Genomic DNA, 23,661 nt, shown 5'->3' on the forward strand with positions numbered 1-23,661 from the left:
TATTACACAAGCAATATGGTTAAAAAGTAATTGAAATAGTCAAAATCGTAGTAGTTAAAACTTAAGATAGATATCTGAAAAGCAATGCAGAAATAAGGAACAAATTGTACACACATTGAATTTGCAACAGTGAGCAAGGCACAATGAATAGGAAGTAGAGAAAGGGAAGAAGGCAGCTAACAGAATGCAAGTGAAAAAATATGTGTTTTGAGCAGTTTCTTAAAAGTGTCCACAGAGGGGACTGTTCTAATATGAAGGGTGAGGGAATTCCATTTTATGGGAGCGTAGAACTCAAATCCTTCACCAATTTTTTTTGGTGGTGGGGATGGAATTTTCAGGAGCTTGGAATCAGTTGATCTGAGGGGACGGGTAGGGGTATAAAAAGATAGCATGTCAGAGATGTATGGAGGAGAGAGACCATTTAGGTCCTTGAACACTGTTAAAATAACTGTAAAATCGATTCTGTAGGGTATAGGCAGTCAATGTAAGGCTGCCAATAGAGGGGTAATGTGCTCTCTCTTCCTGGTGTTTGTGAGCAGTCGTGCTGCACTGTTCTGAATGCGTCGGAGCTTATCAAGACTTGTTTTTGGAAGCGCATTACAGTAATCGACTCGGCTGGTAACAAATGCATGCACTAGTTTTTCAGCATCTTGTTTGGAGACGCAATCGCACACCTTGGTAATATTTCTAAGATGGAAGTAGGCAGATTTGATAATGTTGTTGATGTGGGGGCAGAGACTCAGGTCTGGGTCAAAGATCATGCAGAGGCTGGTAGCAGTGTCTTTGGTATGCTTTTTTAGATCACCAAGGCAATGGTAAAGCATTCTGTGTTTATCCGGGGGGTGGGGGCGGGGTAATTAGTACGACTTATGTTTTTTCCTAATTTAACTTTAAGAAGTTACTGTTCATCCACTTAGTGATGGCAGAGAGACAGAAGGATACAGCTGAGATGGTGGTGGATTGGTTTGGCTCAATGGCGATATATAGTTGGGTGTCATCAGCGTATCTGTGGAAATCAATTTTATGCTCTCTGATGACACTGCCTAGGGGTGTTTATAGAGATCTTTAGTCTTTATCTTTAGTCTTTTGATGATTTTTGGCGTAAAAATCAGCCTAATGCAGTCCCACTGAGCTTAATTGTCAATGCTAGTGATCAAGAAAGTAAGCGGTGTAAAAAATTCTCACGATGGCGTCTCTCAAGCTACTTTGGTGAATATATCTCTGCGAGACTGTGGAGCCAGTGTTGCCAGATTGGGCGGGTGCCCGCCCAATTGGGCTACTTGGGATGAGCGTCGGCGGGCAAAAACGGGAAAAAAATGGCCATTTGGCGGTTTTTTAAGCCGTTTTGGGCCCATAGAAGTCAATGTAATTTGTTGAATTTGGGCGGAATTTAGCGCATTTTGGCGGTTTTTGAGAACCTTTTGGGCGGGATTTGGTCAGACACATCTGGCAACACTGTGTGGGCCAAAAGACAAGCAAGCAGTCGTATTGAAGGAAATGAGAATGAGTCCTGAAGGCCCTATTTAAGGGGAGGTGGGCTATAGAGGTAATCAGCTGCCATCAATGTGATAAAGAAGCAGAAAATCCTGTTTTGTTTTAAGATGGTTCTTTGTGGGCTTATATTAGCAGCTTTACAGCATTTCCAGTATCCAGGCATGTGAATTCCTAGCTTTCTAACCCTTTTCCATTTGCTTGTTGTTACAGAAGTCTGTAGTAGGGCTGGGCGGTTTTGGAAAAAATTAGCATCACGGTTTTCTGCACGGTTTTTTGATAGGCCTATGCGACGATTTCCCCCCAAATCTTAATCTTTCTGAGGAAAAGACTGAAATTAAATGTTAAAATGAGATAAAATCATGAATTTAAATTAACCTCCATTTATACTTTATCATTTTTTCATTTCAATCATATTTTCTATAATTTATAGTTTATATTTCCCTATCCAACAAAGTCTCAAATTAGAGAAAATGCAGCATTTCATAAAATAGCCTAAAATCTTGACCAGGGTGCCATAGATTTTTCAAGGAAGAAGGGTTAAATGATTATAAGCAGCTGTTTTGGGCTTTTTTCAAGACAGCCCAAAACAGCTTATTTCGTTCTACACCTGGCAACACTAATTGCTTATTTGTCGTTCTACACCTGGCAACACATCCGGCGTGTTGCGCTGCCGCTGGACTAGCGAGTAAACAACAGTGGGACAGAAACGAAACAGACTGAAGACAGACACGGAAAACAAACAGATTTACTTGACATTGTGTGCATATTGTCTTTGAATTAAAGTCCAAATCCAACGTAGAAGGTATTTTGTCCGGTAGTTTGTGTCATATTGCGATGTGTTTCGCTCCTATTTTGCCCCCAAATCATTTCAAACAAATATAGCAATGTAGCAATGAATCTCCTGCCCATTGCATTTGAAAGCTAGGCTACTTTAGCTTATAAGCAGTCTTAACAGCAGTGCTGCACACACAGTTGGGATGGTAATTAAATACAGTTAAGAATCAGATAACTGTTGTAGCCTGTTAACATAGCACCACATAGAATTGCCTTTTATTTAACTTTGTGAGATCAAAGGTAGGCTAAATTAATTGAAATGTTTGTCATGATTCATCCATGCCATGTGTGTTCATCATGTTTCACTCTCACTAGCCTCTAGCGTGATTAACCAATTATTTTATTAGTTCAATCAACATCTTACATTGTGGTGACATTCCCTAGTCGAACAGCAACAACGGTGGACTTAGCAGAGTTGAAATGAAGTGTCAGAGACTTATGAATTAGAATCTTTGGAAGTGTGACACGGAGTATGAAGCTCACGCACATAACATAGTAGGCTATAAACAACAACAACAAAACCGTCTCTCATCAAAAAGAGAACCTTGTGTAGTGTAAACCGAGATCACGTTTTTTTAACGGTATACCGCCCAGCTCTAGTCTGTAGCAACCAACACGACAGAACCAATTTATAAAAAAGTCAAAGGAGTTGAGCTCTAAGGAATTGGGCTGCTTTCTGGCGTTTGTAAGATGTCTCATCTTTTACTGAGATACCACTTTAGTTTGTAATTTTGGACACATTTCGGTAGATTGAAACAACTGTAATAGTGCAGAGCAGTTGAACTTCGTGGGGTGAGATCTTAAGGCAGAGTATCACATAGAATAGAAGAGACTGATGACATGCTGGGCTTCACCAAGCTCTCTACCACAACACCAATTAGTCAAAATGGAATGTGTGTTCATGCACATCACTTTTAATCCCTGTGCCTGATGATGTAACTGGAAACCAGAGGCAAACCCAACACAATATGAAGTAAGACTATGCCTTAATATTTGTTATAGGTCACTCTTGTAGACACCTTGCTTCTGATCAGGAAATCCTTGCAAAAGGGGATTTTACAACTGCAAGACAAACCAGATAACATGCAAAGGGCAACAAAACGCATAGAAATTCTGCATGGCTTACTTGACTACAAATATGAAGGTAAGTTATTTGGCAGCATTCTTCCATGACCCTGTAAACTGTTGTGAAAAGGATAGTTCACTATTTTAAACGTTAAAGTGATACTGTCCCATTTTTTAAAATAAACTCATTACACCTCCCCTTGAGTTTAATTATTGAGTTTTACCTTTCTCCTGTACTTCCTGCCGTTCTCTGAGTACGGCAGAACAAATTTTACCTCCAAGCTAGCAGTTAACATTGAGTCCTATAAGACCAGCTGGTGGCTAGCTGGTCTCATGTTAATTTAATGTTAACTGCTAGCATGGAGGTAAATTTTGCACTGCCATACTCAGAGAACGGTTGAATGTAGGCTACAGGAGAAAGGTAAAACTCACTAATTTAACTCAAGGGGAGGTGTAATATGAGCAGTGTTGCCAAAAGAAAATCAGCCAAAGTCGCTATGGGCTTGCTGAAAAGTCGCTAGAAGTCATGACGTTACGTACAACGTCACAATGTCACGCACGGCGCTCTGATCTACAGAAAATGTGCCCACAAGCCTTCGTTCACAGTACAAATAGGCGGTGCTAGCTACTTTTTGGAGATCAGAGCTAATCTGCAGCCCTGCTTAACCGTGGGAAACACTTCTGACGGCAGCGCAGAGTCAGAATTATGTGGAAAAACTATGAATTTGTCACAGAAAATGCAAGTTTTAAAAAGTCGCCAGATGCACCAAAAAGTCGCTAAAGGTGCTAGATGAGTTTTTTGTCGCCATGTGCCCGAGATTCACTGCGGTCGGTGCGGCCAGCCTGCTAGTGCTCATTTAAATTTGTCATATGCATATCCCAAGGAGCCGTTGTGGTAGCTTTCGTGATACGCACCAGTTTCCAGGGTTGCCAGATGAGGCTGATGATTTCCAGCCCAAAAAATGCTCAAAACCAGCCTAGAAGCTCAAAATCCCGCCCAATTCTATTGATTTCTATGGCTAAAATTGGGCGGGTTTTTCTGCTAAATGCCATTTTTACCCGCACACGACCATCCTAAGCAGCCCAATTGGGCGGGAAACAGCCCAATCTGGCAACACTGCCAGATTCTCATGCCCCCTGCCCTGTATCTGCTTGTAGGGTAGACCGAGTAAAGTTAAGTACAGGGTACTGTTTAGGCAAATCAAATATACCTGTGTAACAACAAGACTCTGAACTAATTCCAAAGTGTAGGCATAGGCCTAACATAAATGACAGTCCCAAAACATCTGGTGACCTTATCGAAGATTGTGTAATCTCGGTTTATGTTGACATTCAGTTCCTGCCATATCTTTGTCCCATATCGCTTGCCGTAGCCTCATACAAGCAGATGTACATGTGCATGAGAATTCCTGTGCGTATCACAAAAGCTGCCACACCGTAGTGCATCATGTGTCACGTCTGTCTCTACCCGCCACTGAAAATGCATTGTGTGGTGTCGTGGGGAGGGAGACTGATTTGTCTCTTACAAGACCACCGAAATAGTCGCTAGATTCGGCCAGATTGAGCCTGAAAAGACGCTAAGTCGCTAGATGATTTATTTGTCGCCAGAGGTGGCCAAAAGTCGCTAAATCTAGCGACAAAGTCGCTAAATTGGCAACACTGAATATGAGGTTATTTCCAAAAATGGGACAGTATCACTTAAAGCCCTGTTTTTAGATTCTGTAGTTTGTGACAGGTTGTGATCACAAACTATCTAAAAGAGGATTTAAAGCAGAGATGGGCAAATGGAGGCCAGGGGGCCACATGCGGCCTGGCTCCTTACTCCTGGCTCCTTAGTCAGTCCCTCCAGGATTTTGCACTGGGATTTTGTGATTTTTGCGGTCAAAATGTCTGATTTTGTGGCGGCATTTTCTCATTTTTTGCAAAGATTTTGCGGGATTTTCTCATTTTTTGCAAAGATTTTGCACCCCTTTCTGGGTTTTTTTTGGTAACTGAAAACCACAATCAGTCTAAGCAGGCTTAGCTTAAGATGTGCACGTCTCCCGCCAGCTTCATAAGAACAATGTTTCACTGTCGGCTACTGTGATAAGCGGTGGGAAATATAGCCTATGCGATGTCATCTCAATCGTGGAGTTCCGTGCATGCGATTTCATCTGGGTCAGTCAGAAATGGCAGTTTGCTTTAGCGCCGGGAAGAGTGTTTTTTCAAACGACAAAACTGGTTCATCATAGGCAGGTATGCATGGCTAAACTGACTTTACTGTTTGCCCAAGTGCTATCGTTTTCCTCTCGGGCGTCACTATTCAGTTAGGTGACCTCGCGCGCGTAAACCCATTAAAATAGGCCTATAGGCATAGACTTCAGTGTCTTTCAGAGCAATATGAACCGGCGTTGCTATTAAACAAAATACTTCCCTGATGTCTACTTTACTAAAATAAGCTGCATTTTGTCATATATTTGGAGACCTCGCCTTGCCCTTTCCTTTCTGCAGAGTGCTTTTGGGAAGCGCGCGCCTCTCTCTACTCTCTCTAGTTCTCTCGCTCACACACACACAAGCGACGCTTGCACTCTTCGCAAGACCTATGTCACTTGACTGATCTTGTTGGATAGACCAGCAAAACTCGCAAGCCAGATAGCCAATAGTTTCTATTGTGCTGCTTGTAGAGTAGGCAAAACTGGTACAATTTAGGCTGCATTAAAGCATAGGCCTACACGTTAACTTTCACGTTGTGCGATGGATGGAGACAAGTTTGGAATCGCTCCCTCTCTCTCCCTCTCTCGCTCACACACACACACGCGCGACGTAATTCTCTGCACTCTTCGCAAGACCATACTGTCACTTGACTCGTCTTATTGGATACCAGCCAAACTTGTAAGCTAGATAGCCAATAGTTTCGATTGTGCTGCTTGGACTGGAGGTATTTAAACTGTTAAAATGTAGGCTGCATTAAAGCAACCACACGTTTCAACGTTCACGTTGTGCGATGGGTGGAGACAACTTGGGAATCGCTTTAAGTTAGAGATTTTTTTAAAAACATAGGCTGGCAAGATGTAGCTGCCTATAAACTCCACAGAATGTTGAAGGGGAAAAAGAGGAAATTTTGCGGGAAATATGCGGCTTTACAGGAATTACGTGGCATCGTGAAATTATGCGGCATATCATTGAATTTGCATGAATCCACGCGATCGCTGAATCGCGAAAAACTGGAGGGACTGCCTAGTGCGTAGATGAAACATGACTTGACAGATTTTTTTTATTTATTTTTNTAAACCACCACTGAATTAATTAATTGTAATTATACTGTTGACCAATAGAGAACACTCTTTTTCATTCCAAACAATAATGACAGTCAGTGAGCACCCAACTGCACCCCGAACTCTGCGTATTGCAGTCAGATCCCTGGTCATGTGGCAATCCGATGGTGGCCATTAAAAATGTGTCCGTACTAATCTTGAAAGTTGCCCTTCCCTGACTTTAAGTGTAAAATGGCAAAATATCATGTTTGACATCTTTATTTGTTTATTAAGTTGTTTGTTATGCTATGTTTCTGCAGTGTCAGAACACTTTATCAGAATATTACAAGACAGGATCATCAGTCTCCTCTCAGTACAGATAAATCGTGATAACTGGGTCATCGTCCAGGCCTTTTCAGAACACTTTGTTGCTGAGGGAGGATCCTTCAGGTAAGTCTTGCTATCTTAGGCATCCTGACTAAGGTTTAATATTTTTCCCGAAAAGGACGTGAATCAAATCCCGGGAAAAGACGAGCCATTTCCCGGGAATCCAAGTTGCAGAAATGCAGTATTGGAATTTGTCCTTCAGATTGCATATAATAACAAATCTGGGTGGTAACCCCCTCCTATACGTGGTATATGTGTTGTACTTCAGCTGTTGGCACTCAGAATTGCAATTTCGTCGAGTAATGTCCGTTTGAACCTCCCATGAAAGTTACGGGATTGCGCTGCATTTGATGGATAGAGCTGATATTACGCACATAATTCCACAGAATTAACACCCAACTGCGAGCCAAAAGGTAACCTGTCGTGGTAGTCTATGTCGAATGAAGGTTTATTTCCCTCCCTAAAGCCGGGCATACACTGTGCGATATTTTCACTCGTGGGTCTTAAGCTTCTGCTCACACTGCACGATGGAATTTCACTGTTTAAAAGTTCTCAGCCCACGACTCACGTCCTCACACTACACGAGCCGACAGTGGGATGCGAGCGAAATGCTTCCACCGTACGACGCGAGAGGCATGTTTCCCCGGTCTGCAGAGGAGGGAACATGCGCACCTGAGGTGGAGATGAAGTCGCGCTCAACGGCGAATCGCACGGCCCTATTAATTTGTGCATGTGAAGTGTCAAATCGGGTCGTAGCACTGCTTTAACTGTGCGATTTACGCACGAGCCACGACCAGAATTTCAAACTGTTTTGATTTTCTTGCGACCCTGCGATTGCACGATCGTGAGGCGAAATCGCTTGTCGTTACCCCATGTACACTGCACGATGCGAGACTCACGATTGACCTGCGATTGAGCAAGAAATTGGCCCGACTCTCAAAAAGTCGTGCGAGTGCCAAATCGGGGCAAAAGTCGCACAGTGTAAGCCCAGCTTAAAGCAGCTGTATGGTTATAGAAAGTTATAGCCTAATCTTTTCTAACAATGAGCGGGGGGCATGAGCTAAGTCCTAAAACACAAGCAGATAGCCACTGTGCGAAAGTAGTCTAACCCTCCTATTTGACACTTCTTTTATGAGCTATACAGAGCGAACAAACACAGAAACAGTCGCACGTATGTCAAGGACACCCGAAGTTGCAACGGAATGCCTAGCTCGCGGCCGAGAACTAGAATTCGTTTCCTACACCGGCTACTACGCCAAATGTGCACTGCACCTCGTCGTTGACTCGAGGAGATGTCTTTTGAATGTGTAAAAAGGCATTGAACACAGCGGCTATGGACATTTTCATATGCTTGGGGAAGTAGATCAATATTCTAAGCTATGCGTCTTGTTTCACCGTCGGTATGTGCTTGCAGCACGGCAAAGTTACATTTGCCTAACTAACGTTAATGTTGTGCTTTACTGAGTAATTTAGAAGAAGATACCGCACACTCTTGTCCATCGTGCTGCAATTTATTAAGAAAACGTTTGCATGTGCGGTATCTTCTTCTAAATAACTGATCTACCCGCTACCTGCACCTCGAAACCTCTGGTGTGCGTTGGTTTCCTCCTTCAAAAGATAGTGCTTTACTGAGTAGCCTAGCCCGATATCTCTTGAAAATCGGGAGTAAAACAAAATGAAGTCTGCCAACATGTCTTGCCATTGTATGAGCGATAAGGAGAATGCAGCACACACACGCTAAGAAAGGGAGCCTTTGACACAGAGAATGTCTGCCTGTTTAAAGTGACTGCACGCACGCAGTGTTTAGGTTGCAGGTTTTAGACAAATAATGGTGATTAATACGCCCTAGGTCCATAATACTAACAGTAAAAGAGGGACAATGACAAAAGGGATGAATTTCTATGAAGAGAAAATCAAAATGACAGGGGACAGAGCCACATTATGACAACAAATTGACAGGCACCGTTGTGTTTTTTTAAGTCAACTATTTCCCGGTTTCCCGTCATGTCATTTCCCAGGAATTGAGAAATGGTCTTGAACACGGGTCCCAGGATAGAACCCTAGTCCTGACAAGGATTTTATCTTTAGGGTAATGATAAGGAAGATAATGAATGTTTCTTATGAACCACTAGGCCTATTTTGCACAATATGGCTGCATTTCAGCAGAAAGTAGCAACCTCACTCCCACTCTTAGCATACTGCACACTGTTAGTTCTCTTTCAGTCGATTTTCATTCGACATCTCTCTATGGGGTGTCTTTCTTCACCGTGAGACATCCACCGAAGTACCTTTGTAATCACCACCGAAGGCGAAATAGGCTAGCTGTGAGGACCCGAAATGTCCTTTGCCGGAGAGTATAAAAGTGGGGTTGCGCATGCGTCAGGTCATCATTATCCTTTGCTTTTGTGAGCGCACCGGAGTTTCGTTAAGGCTTAACTGTCCACCTTAAAATGTGCCTGGCTCATTTTCTCTACATGAGAGAGTTCCAGAGGTGGGTTAAGGAGTTCAGGGTTCTAGCTAGCGCAAACGTGCGTTATGGCCCGTTATGCTATAATTTTGGTCTGTGACACTTATTTACGACCGTTACACTTATTTTCAATACAGCGTAACAGCATGCAGCATCTGTATTTGTTTCTACAATAAAGCCTGATCAATGGCATGTAGCCCTTCTGCCATACATCACACATTTGTTGCAGGTTTTTGGCGGCTTTTATTCATCTCTGTGCCAGCATCGAGGCGTAGAAACAAAGGCACATGTAGCATCGCGTTCTTATTTCAGACCAGGGGTTTGTTTCTCGTAAGCGTAGTTGCTAACCTGTGTAATTACAAAAACCCTGCATTTAATATGATGTAACAAAAAGCAATGAGCATCTGTCTTGTGTGGCTATTGCCTGCGAAATGCACCAGGCACCAATTAGCTTATTTATTATAATTAGGTGGTTTTAGAACGTGCAAGCTGTACAATAAGGCAAGCTCGGAAAATGTTTCAAACTGTACTTGTCTCGGAGTAGGAGCACTCGGGCATTGATATTAATACATGCACAAACGGTTCATCAATGTCTTCAAAACCTGTGAAATTGTGAGAAGGAGGGACTCCGCGACTCACCTCTCTTCCTCCAAATAGATCTCTATTTGTGCTTATGGGCCCGAGAGAGAGGGTCATAATTATTTGTCCAATCGCAAAAATTTGCAAACTTTTCAGTAGTATCTCATTAGACCTACACTGTTTTTATCAGGAAAAAGTAGTTACATTACTGCAACCCAACACTGATAATTTTACCCTTTGGCTATCCCTAGAATTGACTATTTTCACCTTAAATTCTCAAAAACTCTGCACTGACCACCCATCTTGGTTACTCCCTTGATCATACCGCTACACTAAGATTTTATCCTAGCCAGAACCTTGGAGTTGCACTTGAGGCCCACCTGACACAGATCACGACTAGTGGTGGTGTTCAACTGCTGTCTAAAATCCCTCCTACTGTGGAAACAGCCTAACATTTTCGACAGAGGTTTCTCCCTGGGGACGACATCCTCTTGCAAAATTCTCCGAACTGACGCCTCCCTTACGGTAGGGACACATACGCACGAATTTGGCCAATCGATGCGAACTTTGCCATTCATTCATATGAGAGAGGCGAACAGGAGCGAAGCGAAATTATTCAAGAACATTGAATGTTATGCAAATGAGGAGCGAATTCGCCTGCCGCAGCCCAATCAAATCAACAACATAACTGTTCCATTGCATTTGATTCGCCGCGACAACCTGATGACTGTTGGATTTCGCTTCGCCTCCTATGTGTCCCTACCGTTAAAGGTTGAGTAGCGGTGTTCGACGGTTGTGGCGTCAGCGGTGTCTGGTCTCCCCAGCTCGCCTCCGCCCACATTAACTACCTGGAACTTCTGATGGTGTTCCTTGCGCTGAGGCACTTCCTGCCTTTCTTACAAGATCACCACTTGCCATACTTGTCCAGACGGACAACAAGGCAGTGGTAACCTACATTAAATAGCCAAGGCGGTTTACGCTCCAGACAGCCTGACGAGGCGGTTACTGCTCTGGTCAGAACGGCGTTCCCACTCGGGCGTTCTCAATGTGGGAGCAGGTATGCTCTCTAGAGATAGCCCCCACTCGGTGGAATGGAGACTCCACCCGGAGATGGTGAGCATAATATGGGACCGGCCGACCATAGTTTTCAGAAATCACTAGCTTGCTTTCAGACGAGCCCTGGGAGTTACACATCAGAAGGGACCTCCTCTCCCAGGCTCATGGTGAACTCTTCCACCCACACTCAGAGTTGTGGGCGTTATGGGTTTGGTCTATTCAGGGCTGAATCCTACATACGGAGCCCGGGTATGGGGAAAGACCCTGCTTACTCTGGTGCTCCCATTAAGTCCGAAGGCCATCAGCTGTATCGGTACTTCGGTGGATGTTTCACGCGATGAGGACACCCCTATAGAGAGAGAGTCTTTCTCAATATGCTTCAGATAACCTGGGACATATACATGTCCTAACGTTTTAGCACCTAATTTTGAGAACATACAGTACTACGTATCACTGGTTTACTCTAACACTGTATTTTTTGGCACTTCTTAGACACATGTTGTGGGTACACCTGGAAGACACAGTGGCATCTGCGCTGGCCCAAGTTCTTTCTGTAATTGATGGGGACAACAATCTTGACAACCTCATTACTGACCAGTGCCCTGACATGGGAAAGCTGTGGCTTGAGATATTTCAAGAAGACCAGAAGACCTTGCTGAAAATCCCACCTGCAAAGTTAGTTGGATGTAGTTTATGTTGTCTCTGTCTTGCATGTTTGTGTTTTCACATTTCTTTAAAATGTAGGTCGAGGTGATTTTATGTATGAAATCAGATATTTTGTCTTGTGATGTTGCTAGATATAGCAGACTGTACAGTTGTTGTTTTCATATTCACTATATTCAGTATTCTTTTTTTTATCTCTGACTATAGATCTTCAGGAAAAGTGTATGTTGTGTCTACCACAGCATTACAGGATGCATCAAGAACCTGTCGATTCCCATTTGGTTGGGTATTGAAAGAAAGGCTGCACTGTCTGTGGTCAACTCTAACCAATGTTACTGGTAACCACTCTTAATGGATTGTTCAATGTGAAGGCATTAGTGAGATCTACATAATAATAATAATAATAATAATAATAATAATAATAATAATAATAATAATAATGGTAATAATAATTGTTGTAGCTCAATGTGTTTCCATAGTTTGATACACATGGCAAGCATTTCTATATTTCAGCAGTGCCAGTAGATACTGTTTGGTGGGCTCTACTCTATTGCTAGCTACTGTACTGTGAATACACTCTGTCAGCATTGTATTAATCTAAGTGTTTTCAATCAAGCTATTTTGCACACCAACAGAACAAAACAAAACCCCTTAGTAGTCACCCAGACTACTTTATCAAAACAATGAAAAATTATTAATACGTTTTTGATAAACATTCATGTTCTCCCGTTTTCCATAAAAGTTCTAAAATTAATTTCATAAATGGCACAATTACAGTGTTGTGTAAAGGCATTTCTCCCTTACTAATTTCTTACTTTTTTAGCACCTTTGCATTGCCACATAGATCATAAAACAAATCGACATACTACAGATACAAGATAACCCAAGTAAACATAAAATGTAGTTTTTATGTTATGATTTTATTTAAGAGAAAAATCCAAACCTTCATAATCCTGTGTGAAAAATGATTGTTAAAAAAAATTGTCATTGTCAATTACATTTCACAGCCACCCAGGCCTAATTACTGCCAGATATTTCAACTCGTGAAATCGTTAAGATCCTGTTTGCAGAGGTGTAGCATGCCGCGATCCATCAAAAATCTGGAGCAGATTAGAGTAAATGTAATTGACGTGCCCGTCTAGAAAAGGTTACAAAACACATTCTAAATGTTTGGGACTTCTGTGAGCCACGGTAAGCCATTATCCTCAATGGCTTGTGACTCACCCTAAGAAAGAGACTAGGCAAAAATGGCATGCATATCAGAGTACCAAGACTGCCACTGGCAAATAGCATAAAGCAGTGGTGCGCAAACTGTGGTACACGTACCACTGGTGGTACTTGAGACATCTCTGGTGGTATTTGGAAGAATTAATTTTTGTGCATTGATTTGAAGGCTGATCAAGTCAAAAATGTCTCTTTGGTCTACATTTTGTAATATTGAACTGTATGAATCTGAAAACATAATGCAGAATAATACTAGGCAAGCAAGAAATTCAAAAACAAACTTGAACTGAATGTGGCCATAGCTGTTGATGCCATTATGAACCTTTCCTGTATTGACTGGCAAAAGACATGAGATATTCTAATGTTGGTTATCAAGGTGGTTCTCGGAGAGCTCAATATTTTCTCAAGTGGTACTTCACGCGAAAAGTTTGAGAACCACTGGCATTGAACTTGTCTCAAGTTTGCAAAAAATGAACATAGTGATGATCCCTTAAAGCAGTGCTTCCCCAAACCTTTTGACACCACGTACCCCTTAGCATTTAATATCCATCCTTATTATATGGTGTGACGTCATCGGTCGAATGCTCCATTCATTTCAACGGGGCTCCCCAACGTTCGCACGTCTGTTATTTTTCGATAACGGACGGGTTGGTCTATAACAGACCGCTGTCAATGGCAACAAGACTTTTCACTGCTAAAGCGACTTTTCAACAAGACTCTAATCAGCTGCTGTGATAGACAACACCTGTTGTCCTGGCTACCTAGCTGTTGCCTAGCGGTGTTCCACAACGGCACTGTTTTGTTTTGCGCAGCAACAATCTTTTGACATGAAAAACTATAATAAACTTAACATTAAATAGGCCTAAAGAAATGTCCCCGCCATGTGTGAATCATTTAAGTATATCCATATAATAAGCGGGTTAACGTTCGGCGAGTCGGTCGCTTTGTGGAATAGCAGCACTTCAGAGAGAACAAGACCCCTCCGCGGAGATTCTCTCTGTCGTGCTGCTATTCCACGGTAGCGACCTTCTCGCCGAACGTTAACCCTTACGTGTAACCCCCCACCCCAAATAAATGAATAATTCACAATGCACATTAACAGAAACAAAAACATTCAACTGTTAGGGATCAGAGTTTTATTAACTAACTTACAGATACTACAGATGAATGGCATAACATCAAACTCTCTAATGCCACCAACAGGAAAACGTTAACTTTTGAACCGTAGGTCCGATTTACAAAAACTTGTTATCCCTAGACTCCTTGGGTTTTCCTGCCATTTTGAATTTTGTAAATATCAATAAAATGGTGCCCCACCCTCAATTTTGGGTATCTTCAGGGCATCTTCGGTACATAGATGCATCGATACATCTACCCTGAAAGTTCCGGACCGATTGGTTGAACCGTTTCTGAACAGGAGCCAATAAAAGTTGGCGGTGAAGATGCCAAATCGGACGCTAGGGGGTGCTATAATTTTGAATTTTGTAAATATCAGTAAAAATGGTGCCCCACCCACATTTTTTGTCCAATTGTCACATACATTTTATCAGGGCATCCTCTGTACATCGATACATCTTCCCTGAACATTCCGGACTGATTGATTGGCTCCTGTTCGGAGACGATTCAACCAAAGTTGGCTGTGAAGACGCTAAATGGGCAGTGAGCTCATATCTCGGCAAACGCCACCAAATTGGACGCTAGGGGGTTGCTATAATGTAAATCTTTTTTGTTTAACACGGCAAACAGGAAGTTAGGTCATATCTCTATAACGACTCGTCAGGTCACAACCAAATTGGATACACATGATCAATATTATCTCTACAGGTCAAATAACAGACTGAGTGAGAATTGGCCACTGGGGGGTGAGTCCAAACAGGAAGTTAGCTCATATGACGACAACGCCCGCATGTATCACAACCAAAATGACATACACGTTATCCTTGGACCAAGCCGAATCCAATGCATTTTTCAACAAAATTTTGGACATAAGAAAGTTTGCCCGCAATTTTGAATTTGACAATTGCCACAAAACCTTTATCAGGGCATTGTCAGACTGAGATACATCTACCCCTACATTTCTGGAACAATTGATTGAACCATTTTCAAACAGGAGCCAATCAAAGTTGGCATTGAAGATACCAGGCATTGAAGATACCAAGCAGGAAGTGAGCTCATATCTCTGCAGCGCCAACTCATATCACAACCAAAATCGATGCACATTGGGCCTTTCTCAAAACCTAGGACAGTGTCCTTCCAAGTGTATCATCTTAATTAGTCACGCCCAGTGATTGGATACTCTTTGGTGAACTCTACAGAATATCCAATCACTGGGTGTGACTACTTAGGCTGATACACTTGGGAGGACACTGTCCTAGATTTTAGAAAGACCCATTATCTTCCCCATAGCCAAATGCTACATACCGATGGTCAAGATCGGAAGCTACGGGGCGCTACAATTAGTGAAAATGTGTTTTGGCCCATATAAACCCAATTTACACCGTATAGTCAGTGGGCCAAGACCCTACAAAAAACTTTTGATGCCATTATTTGTAGTTTGCACCCACGCTAGAAGTTATATGCATGGACTAATGTTTCAGAATCACTCGGTTGCCAACATGAAACTTGACCTTTTAGGTCACATTTGAAGGGCAAAAAGGTAAGCTATGGTGAAATTGCAGGTTGGAAAAAAAATCAGTAGCTCATATTTTGGCAATGCCTTGACGGATCAAAACAAAAAATACACATGATCTGTACTACCCCCAGAGGAAGCATACCGAATATGGTGCAAATTGATCACTGGGAGGCACTACAATTAGTGGAAATGTATTTTTGACCAATAATGTAAGCTAAACAGGGACTTACCTCATATCTATCTATAAGATGGTTAAATGTGTATTGTGTATGAATAAAGGGCAACACATGCATGAAGGGCAACTAATGCATGGAGGGCAACGAATGTGACGGGCAAGCATATTCCAGCATTTTGTCTGAGGAAATGCAATCTAATTCGATTTTCTTTTTTTCCCCCTACAACTTTGTGTAGCTTACATGCGTAGTAAAGTGCTGCCAGTGTTGTGCCAGTTCACAGATTTTCTGAACTAGTTCAAGTTCAGTTCAAAGTGAACGGTTCACGTTCAAAGTTCACAATTTTAATTGTGAACTAGTTCGAAGTTCAGTTCATTTTCACTTTTTTTCGTGAAATATTCAAATAAATACTTTTTTTCACACCACGAGCTAGAAATCATACATTCTTTGAAACTGAGACATTTGCTCATGACGCTTCAATTATGGGTTTCATACCAGGTGATGAAACTTGCTGCATGCAGTACAGACAAGGTAGACCAGTTCTAGCCTACTGCAATGAAGTCTACTAGCATTTCAATAAATTAATAAATACATAAATAATATATATAATATGAAATATGTATATATAATTTTATATGACATTATATAGCCTATCTGTTTGTGTATGAATTAATTTACATGAGCAAAACTCTTGAATGAAGGTAGACCTAATGAAGGCAAAAGTCAAATGCACAAATATGCCTATATATTTTTAAGGAAACTGTGTATCGTATGTAGGCCTAGCACACTTATAACACACGTGTGATACAGTGTTTCATTTTGTTTAGAGGTTGTACATCTTCCACAATGTAGTAGTCGATAATCAGTTGATCTACCTGCTCCTGTGAGACCACCACGGACCTCTTGAAGGCTGCTGGCAGTGTCATTTTTTACGTTTGGGCTTGGTAGGGGTCTTCTCCCCCTTTCCTCCCTTATGACCCTCGAGGGCGTGCAAATGCATTCACACCGGATGTATGTTTTAACTCAATGTGCCGTTTCAAATTCGAACAGGACGTTGTGGATGTTTACAAGTTTATTTATTTAAGAAAGGGACAGCATATATTGCCAGCATTTAAACAAAAATGCTAAATATGTCCTTACTGGTTTTGCTGCGTAGGTGGTTTAAATGTTCATAAGGATAATCAGTGTCTGTCTCCGTGCCATCCCTTCCACGAACCATTTTTTAAATGCAGCGCTTGGTCTGTCTGCCTCTCGCTCTCTCGCGCTCTCTCTCTCTCTCCGCCGCAATTTATAATGGGTAACGTTGTGCGTAAGCAGCATTAACTAAGCCTATGTTATTCAACTGTTCCCCGTCCGGACACTACATTGCCCACACAGATGTCAAAAGAAATTCCCACTGATGATACAAGTGGCGCCAGCGAGAGAGAGAAGGGGGAGCTTTCTCTCGTTGCGTTTCAAAAGAGAAAACAGATGTCACTCAGCTTTCAATGGAAAACAAATTCCAACGTTCATTTACAGTGATGTCTGCCGTTCATGACACGTAATGTGAACTAATTCACGTTCAAGTTCTTTATTTAAAAATGTGTTGCGTTCAGTTCAACGTTCATGAAAAAATGAGCGTGTTCTATGAACGTGTTCACGCACATCACTGCGTGCTGGGACCGATTGATAGGTCACTTTTTTCTTGTATATGTTGCCACTATTGTGTGCCATTATTTTATTTTTTTCTGCACTTTTTTTTGCAGAATCAGAAAAAAAGATCTTTCCCTTTAATAAATAAAATCGAGTCTTTAAACAAGTTTTTATGTTTACTTGGGAGTGCCCTGCATCTACTACTTACGTTTCCTTGCTTTTGCACCCCACTGTGTTCCAGAGCCTTTAAGTTGCCTCAGTTGGTTATACCTACAATAGGTGCTATATCAGTTCTGTCAATATCTGACATATTTTCTTTTTTTTTTTTTCAAATTTGTCATAGATTTTCAATATATCATACACCATAAAAAGTCATTGTGAATGTTGTCCTTTTTATATAGGTCCATCTGTTTACCCACAAAAAGAAGACATGGATAAATTTGAAGATCTCCTCCCTTGGCAATGGATGAAAGACATTAGGGTAAAAGATGAACTTTTTGCCTGCTTCTCTGAGGACCTGGTTAAGTTAACAATGTCAGGGTACCCATCTAAGCTGAATGAGGTAAGTGCATTTTGCTTTTAGTTTTCCTGTCATTAGCAAATGCTTATGTGCACCACTATGTCAAGTCACTCATCATGATTTATTTTGGACGATGTAGAATTTTAAATGTGTTTTCTTTCAATGCAATGTATTACAGTTTAGCTTTGCATCAGCACATCTTTACCATGGCTCAATTACACAAAATAGACTCCTGAGTAAAAATGCAAAGGCACTCATCTGTCATGAAATAAAAGATCAACCTCAACATTCGTTTTCCATTAATAAAATGAAAAGAATATCAGCTGTGCATATTTTTTGTATGCATTATAACAATGATAAATGAGTGTTGATGCTGATCTGCTAACAGCTGCCATTCACTGTAATTCATTTGAATTGGATTTGATTTGGATTCATTTGAATCCTCATTTTGAGGAGTTTTTGTAGATGCTCAGAACATACTTAATTAATGGTAAAACAAACTTTCACAATTACTGAATTGTGTTTGAATGTATTTTTGGCAGTCATTCTCCACCACACTCCTTGAGCTGACGCCACGCCTCTACCATGATTTGACTGGAGAAGACATGGACAATGCCTCTCTTCCATGGCTATTTGTTGCCTATCAGTACATGCAGGACAACCATCAGCTTCTCTACAACTTCTATCTTCAGGACAAGGACCTGATAGCTGTTGGAGAAGCAACAAAGGTTTTCTGTCTTTCTGTGTTTTCTAAAATTATACTTAAAAAGACATGGTTTGCGCATACTGTATATTAAAGGAACACTCAACCATGTTTCAATCAATTAAGTATGTTCTTTGACCTGTGATGAGTCCATCCTGACCTGTCTCGTCTTCGGACGCGGCCCCATTCTGAGCACTTTGACTCTGGCGCATTGATCTCTTCTCTCCTAGTTCCTCCCCCTCCGTGTGAGAGGACGAGGTGTGAAGAAATCGAAGTGCTCAGAACTGCGCCTTTCATTACATTGCCATTTCTGTATCTAAATAGAAAATTGATACATTTTATTTGGATCGGTTAACTAGTCATGCAAGGGTATTTAAGTTGGGAACACATGGAACAATTTCGTCACTGCTAACTTAAAGAACCCAAAGCTGCCCAAGGCAAAGTTGAGCCAAGCTAGTGCTAACGAGTTGGTGCCGTGCGCATTGCTGACTGGGGCCATGTCCAAAGATGAGACGGGTTGGAATGAACAACTCATCACAGGTAAGAGATTAATATAGTTTATTACTAAAACATGCTACCTCTCTTGGTCAAATCTTGAAACAGTACAATGTGTCTTATCATAGTAAGTCTGATGATACTCACATTTACATTGCTGTCCCTCCAAATGGCTGTAGCCCCATTGAGTCTTTCTGCTTATGCATTGAAAACGTAACTAAATCAGATTTTTAGCACCATATCTAAAATGTGAAGGTTTTGTATCTAAACTGGATTTGGATAAAATAATCCATGATTTTATTTCCTGCATAGTTGACTATTTAAATACCCTATTTATAAGCCGTCCCCAAAAGTCACTCTGACAGGTGCAACTAACCCGCTGCTGCTAGAACTAACCAAAACAAAGAAAAGATACAATTTTTCTCTAGTGCTTAGGCAACACATACTTTTATTTATAACTATGTGACGATTCTGTATTTCAAAGGACGGTTGGCAACCGTAAGTAAGTAAGTAATATATTAGAATATGTCTTGGGTCTTCAGAGTCTCCTCTACTGGGTACCTCTAGAGCAGGGGTCTGCAATTAAGTTTGGACGCGGGCCAATTTTTTTTTCAGACAAAGGCACCGCGGGCCATAGCTCTTTTTTGGGGGGGAGGGGGGGGGGGGGGGGGGGGGGGATGATTCAGAATGCAGGACCTAAAAAGAAGAATGGAAGCAGAGGTAGCCTATGCATTTATCCTGCCTGCATTTATTAATGCCAAGCCTACGTGTCTCATTTGCAACGAGGCTGTTGCCATTTGCAAAGAATATAACATCAGAGGACGCCATCAGAAAAAAATGGCCAGTTCAAAAACGCGTATCCTCCTGGGACAGAGGTGCCAACGAATAAAATCAAAGCATGGAAGGCTGGATATGCACACAGCAACAAAATACTTGTCACCGAGCATCAGAGGGTTACGAGTGTGTCCCTTAAAGCAGCATGGGTTCTTACCCGTCACAACAGACCATTTACGGACGCAGAGGTTTTTAAGGAAGTGATGGCTGTTTTGTAGGTGCTGGTTGATAAGTCAATGGATGGAGTGTTAGTCTCAGTGAAACAAATGCCGCTCTCAACTTTCAGTTTCGCACCGGCCGTGGCCGCTAGTTATCAAATAGACTACTAGTGTGCGTCTTTTCCCTAAAACGCAACTCTGTCATAACGCAATGATCACACCTCGTGTTTTTGTTGTTGGGGGGAGATTCATTAAAAACAAGACAGTAACACAGCCTGTGATGGTAACACCCTTTGCAGTGGGCTATTTGAAAACCCAGCTGATTTGGCGACGTCTTCTGTGTCCTAATATATTCACGTTTTAGTAGTTATAAATAGGTGTTCAGCGGTTGGGTTACTCAACATAGTTCTGGTTACTGAATCTCTATCCCTTGTACTTGTCCAAGTGTCCCCAACATGACAGTCCATTCACACATTTTGCGTGATAGCCTACTGGAAAGTTCTGTCCGGCTCTGGAATTTCTGTTGTTCGCGCGCTGTGTTTCCACATGTATAGAAAAGCGTCTCGCATTTACGAACAGCAGATTCATTACAAAGCGCAAGTCAAGAGCTGCCACGCAAAATTTGAGCTGACAGAGAGGACAGTGCAAAGAAAGGCCTTTTGACTGTCTGACGCTTCGTGGAATTAACAGAATCGAAAGTCTCTCGCCGCGGTGTGGGTTAGCCTATTTGGGCTTTCACTTCTTTCTTTATGATGTATTTTAATTGAGCCATTTCACATTTGAGAAGACATTGTTATGTTGTTAATTTAACGAAACCTAGACTATTTTTTTTACCTTGCCCACTGGAGGAGGGAGACAGGAGACTTTTTTTGCACAAGATTACGCGCACTGGTGTGCCAATACCGTTCCGACCTGTGCGTCATGGATAAGTGCAGGGATGTTCCACCTGTCATTTTGTCACTTTAGGACGATCATCTATACCTCAATAAATGTTTCCAAATGTATGAATGTATGGAATTGCTGTATGTATTCCCCTTTTTAAAAAAAAAAAAAAGTTTAAAAAAAACAAAAAAACTTTATTATTGTTTTTTTTTTTTTTTTAATACATCAAATTAATGTCATCTCGCGGGCCAGGCAGAATAGATGGCGGGCCAAAATTGCCCCGCGGGCCCCTATTTGCCGACCACTGCTCTAGGGTAAATCCAGAAAATCCAATTAAATGGCATCAAGCCATTTTGCTGCAAGTCCTTAAATTCTCCCCAGGTGATGCTCTGTGACTTTCCTGATTTTTCACGTTCAGGTACCTTTCAATGCCAACTGGAAGAATCCCAAACTTTAGCATCCTTCTACTGACGGTTTCGAAGATGAGGCCCTCCTCCTAAGTTTGGGTGTCATGCCAACTTTTTGAGCACAGGAATTTAATACGTAATTTATCAGCAGATTTGGACACCTCTACATTTAGTTTGAAGACAGACACAGGCCTTAAAATGGTTCCATACTTAGAAATAATATAGGTTGACTATCTTGGGGTATATTAAGCCTTAAATTCTGGATTTGTGAAAAACATGTTGAAGACTTCTGACATTTTGGAGCTACAGGTCTTAGAAAGTGTGCATACTACTGGAGTTACAGTTTGATACAATGATTTTCCATCATTGTCGGGAATTCTACATTGTATTCAAAAAGTTTAATAGCACTCGACCTTAAATGACAGAATAGGAAGGTCTCCCCATTTACCCCCTACTACATCATGCCCCAAATTAAAACAATTCCGTGTCCAGGAGCACGGAATTTTGGCAAAATCCGTGCTCCTAGACACGGATTTCGTGTCCTTAACATCCATGTCCAGGAGCACGGAATTTTTGGAGATCAGGCTGTTCACTTTCACTTTCGGCTTTCATAAATTCACCACAGAATTATTTAATTCAATTAGGTTACTTCACATTTGATCCCTCCATTTTTTTTAGCTAGCCGTATAAGCTAACATTAGCATTATAGTGAACACAGACAGCTACAAGGGTCTATTTATATGTATGAATTGATATAACTGGGGACAAACAAATAGTTGCCATGTAGACACTGCATTATTTTGAATGAAAGATGTGGAGGAAGACAGCTGTTTGCTGTAAACTAGATTATTGGATCACACTGCCTTGAAGGCAGCTGGTCTGCCCCCGACGAGGAGATGCCTTCTCCGGCTCAACATCAATACGAATACGAATACGAATGCGAATACTTTATTATCCACAGAGTGGAAATTTGTCTTCAGTTTCACCACAGACATACTAAAATTTAAAGACAATAATCCCACAAGACCACAATCAACCATTCAAACACTGCACCTGTACAAAGCAGAAGAGGATGACAGGTTATTATAAAAGTACATTTAAATATCAAGTGAATATAAAAATGTACATTAGCACTCAGTGAGTGTTTAAAAGAATAAAATAGCTGAGCTGAGTAATACATATAATGAGTAGGCCTACAACAATAAATAGAATACATAACAAGAACAATTAAAGAGCAGGGAAGAGGTTGATTAAGTGTAAAAACCTGTATTATTAATCACCCTTATTCCTGTAGGGACAAAAGAGTTCTTAAAAATGTTTTTAACAGCGTTGGGAACCCTAAAACGCCTCCCAGAGGGTAGGAGCTGAAATTCACAGTGGAGAGGATGGGAGGGGTCATTTATGATTTTCCTTGTTTTGTTTAAAATCTGTTCATCATACATCACACTTAAATGCTTTTGCTGCTTTCCTATGATCTTTGATCAATGCTTGTCTGGGCCATTACCAGCTGTCCCAATTTGCCTGAATCCACACTGTTTCACTCATCAGCTCTGTATGGAAAATATCTTAATATTTGCTACTGTATATGTATTCTATTTTAGGCTTTACGAAAAAGAATTGAAAGCCTACGGCCAAATGAAGGAATAATGAAGGACGTAACAAGCTGCCAAAATTGGCTCAGGAGTGTCAAGTCATTGTCAATGACAGTAGAGTTGATGCTATCCGAAACTTCCCTGGTGACCAGGCTTCAGGAGAATGGGGAAAGTCTCATTGCAGAAATCGGGTGAGTTCCGAGTATAAATAATTAAAACACAATTTTAGAAGTATAATGCCATTTTATGTTGACACGCACGCATGCACTATCATACAGTGAGTGACCTCATGACAAGGTATCAATATTCAAAGGCTCTCTAAGGTTCTCTGTGTTTATGTTAAGGCTGTTTTGGCAAAGCACCAAGATTATGTACTTTCTCATGGACCATCTGCTTCAAAATGGACACATGGAGACAGACATGGAACAAAATCAGACAAAGACAAAAACAGAAATGCCGAAAAAACTTTTAATACTTGTAGTTCGAAATCTAATTGCAATGTGGAAGGTATGGTGATTTTCATTTTCTTAAAATATCCTTTAAATTTCTGTTTATCTTTCTGTGGAAGACACTAATGACATTAAACACGTTAAATGTATAACTTGAAGGCTATGCGAATGGTGATTAAATG

The 23,661-nt window shown here is 41.3% G+C and overlaps 1 protein-coding gene across 4 annotated transcripts in view; it reads left to right on the plus strand.

The window, feature by feature from the left end:
* Positions 1-23,661, plus strand: part of LOC134454258 (E3 ubiquitin-protein ligase rnf213-alpha-like) — a 102,661-nt gene that overhangs the window by 16,881 nt on the left and 62,119 nt on the right. For all 4 annotated transcript variants that reach the window (XM_063205153.1, XM_063205154.1, XM_063205156.1 and 1 more), the window contains 8 exons: positions 3,331-3,472; positions 6,947-7,076; positions 11,608-11,790; positions 11,986-12,116; positions 17,841-18,001; positions 18,502-18,687; positions 23,040-23,221; positions 23,375-23,537. In XM_063205153.1, the coding sequence (XP_063061223.1) occupies positions 3,331-3,472; positions 6,947-7,076; positions 11,608-11,790; positions 11,986-12,116; positions 17,841-18,001; positions 18,502-18,687; positions 23,040-23,221; positions 23,375-23,537 (1,278 nt within the window). The remainder of the gene's footprint in view (positions 1-3,330; positions 3,473-6,946; positions 7,077-11,607; positions 11,791-11,985; positions 12,117-17,840; positions 18,002-18,501; positions 18,688-23,039; positions 23,222-23,374; positions 23,538-23,661) is intronic.

The sequence above is a fragment of the Engraulis encrasicolus genome, chromosome 8 (genome assembly GCF_034702125.1).
Source record: "Engraulis encrasicolus isolate BLACKSEA-1 chromosome 8, IST_EnEncr_1.0, whole genome shotgun sequence".
NCBI lineage: Eukaryota > Metazoa > Chordata > Actinopteri > Clupeiformes > Engraulidae > Engraulis > Engraulis encrasicolus.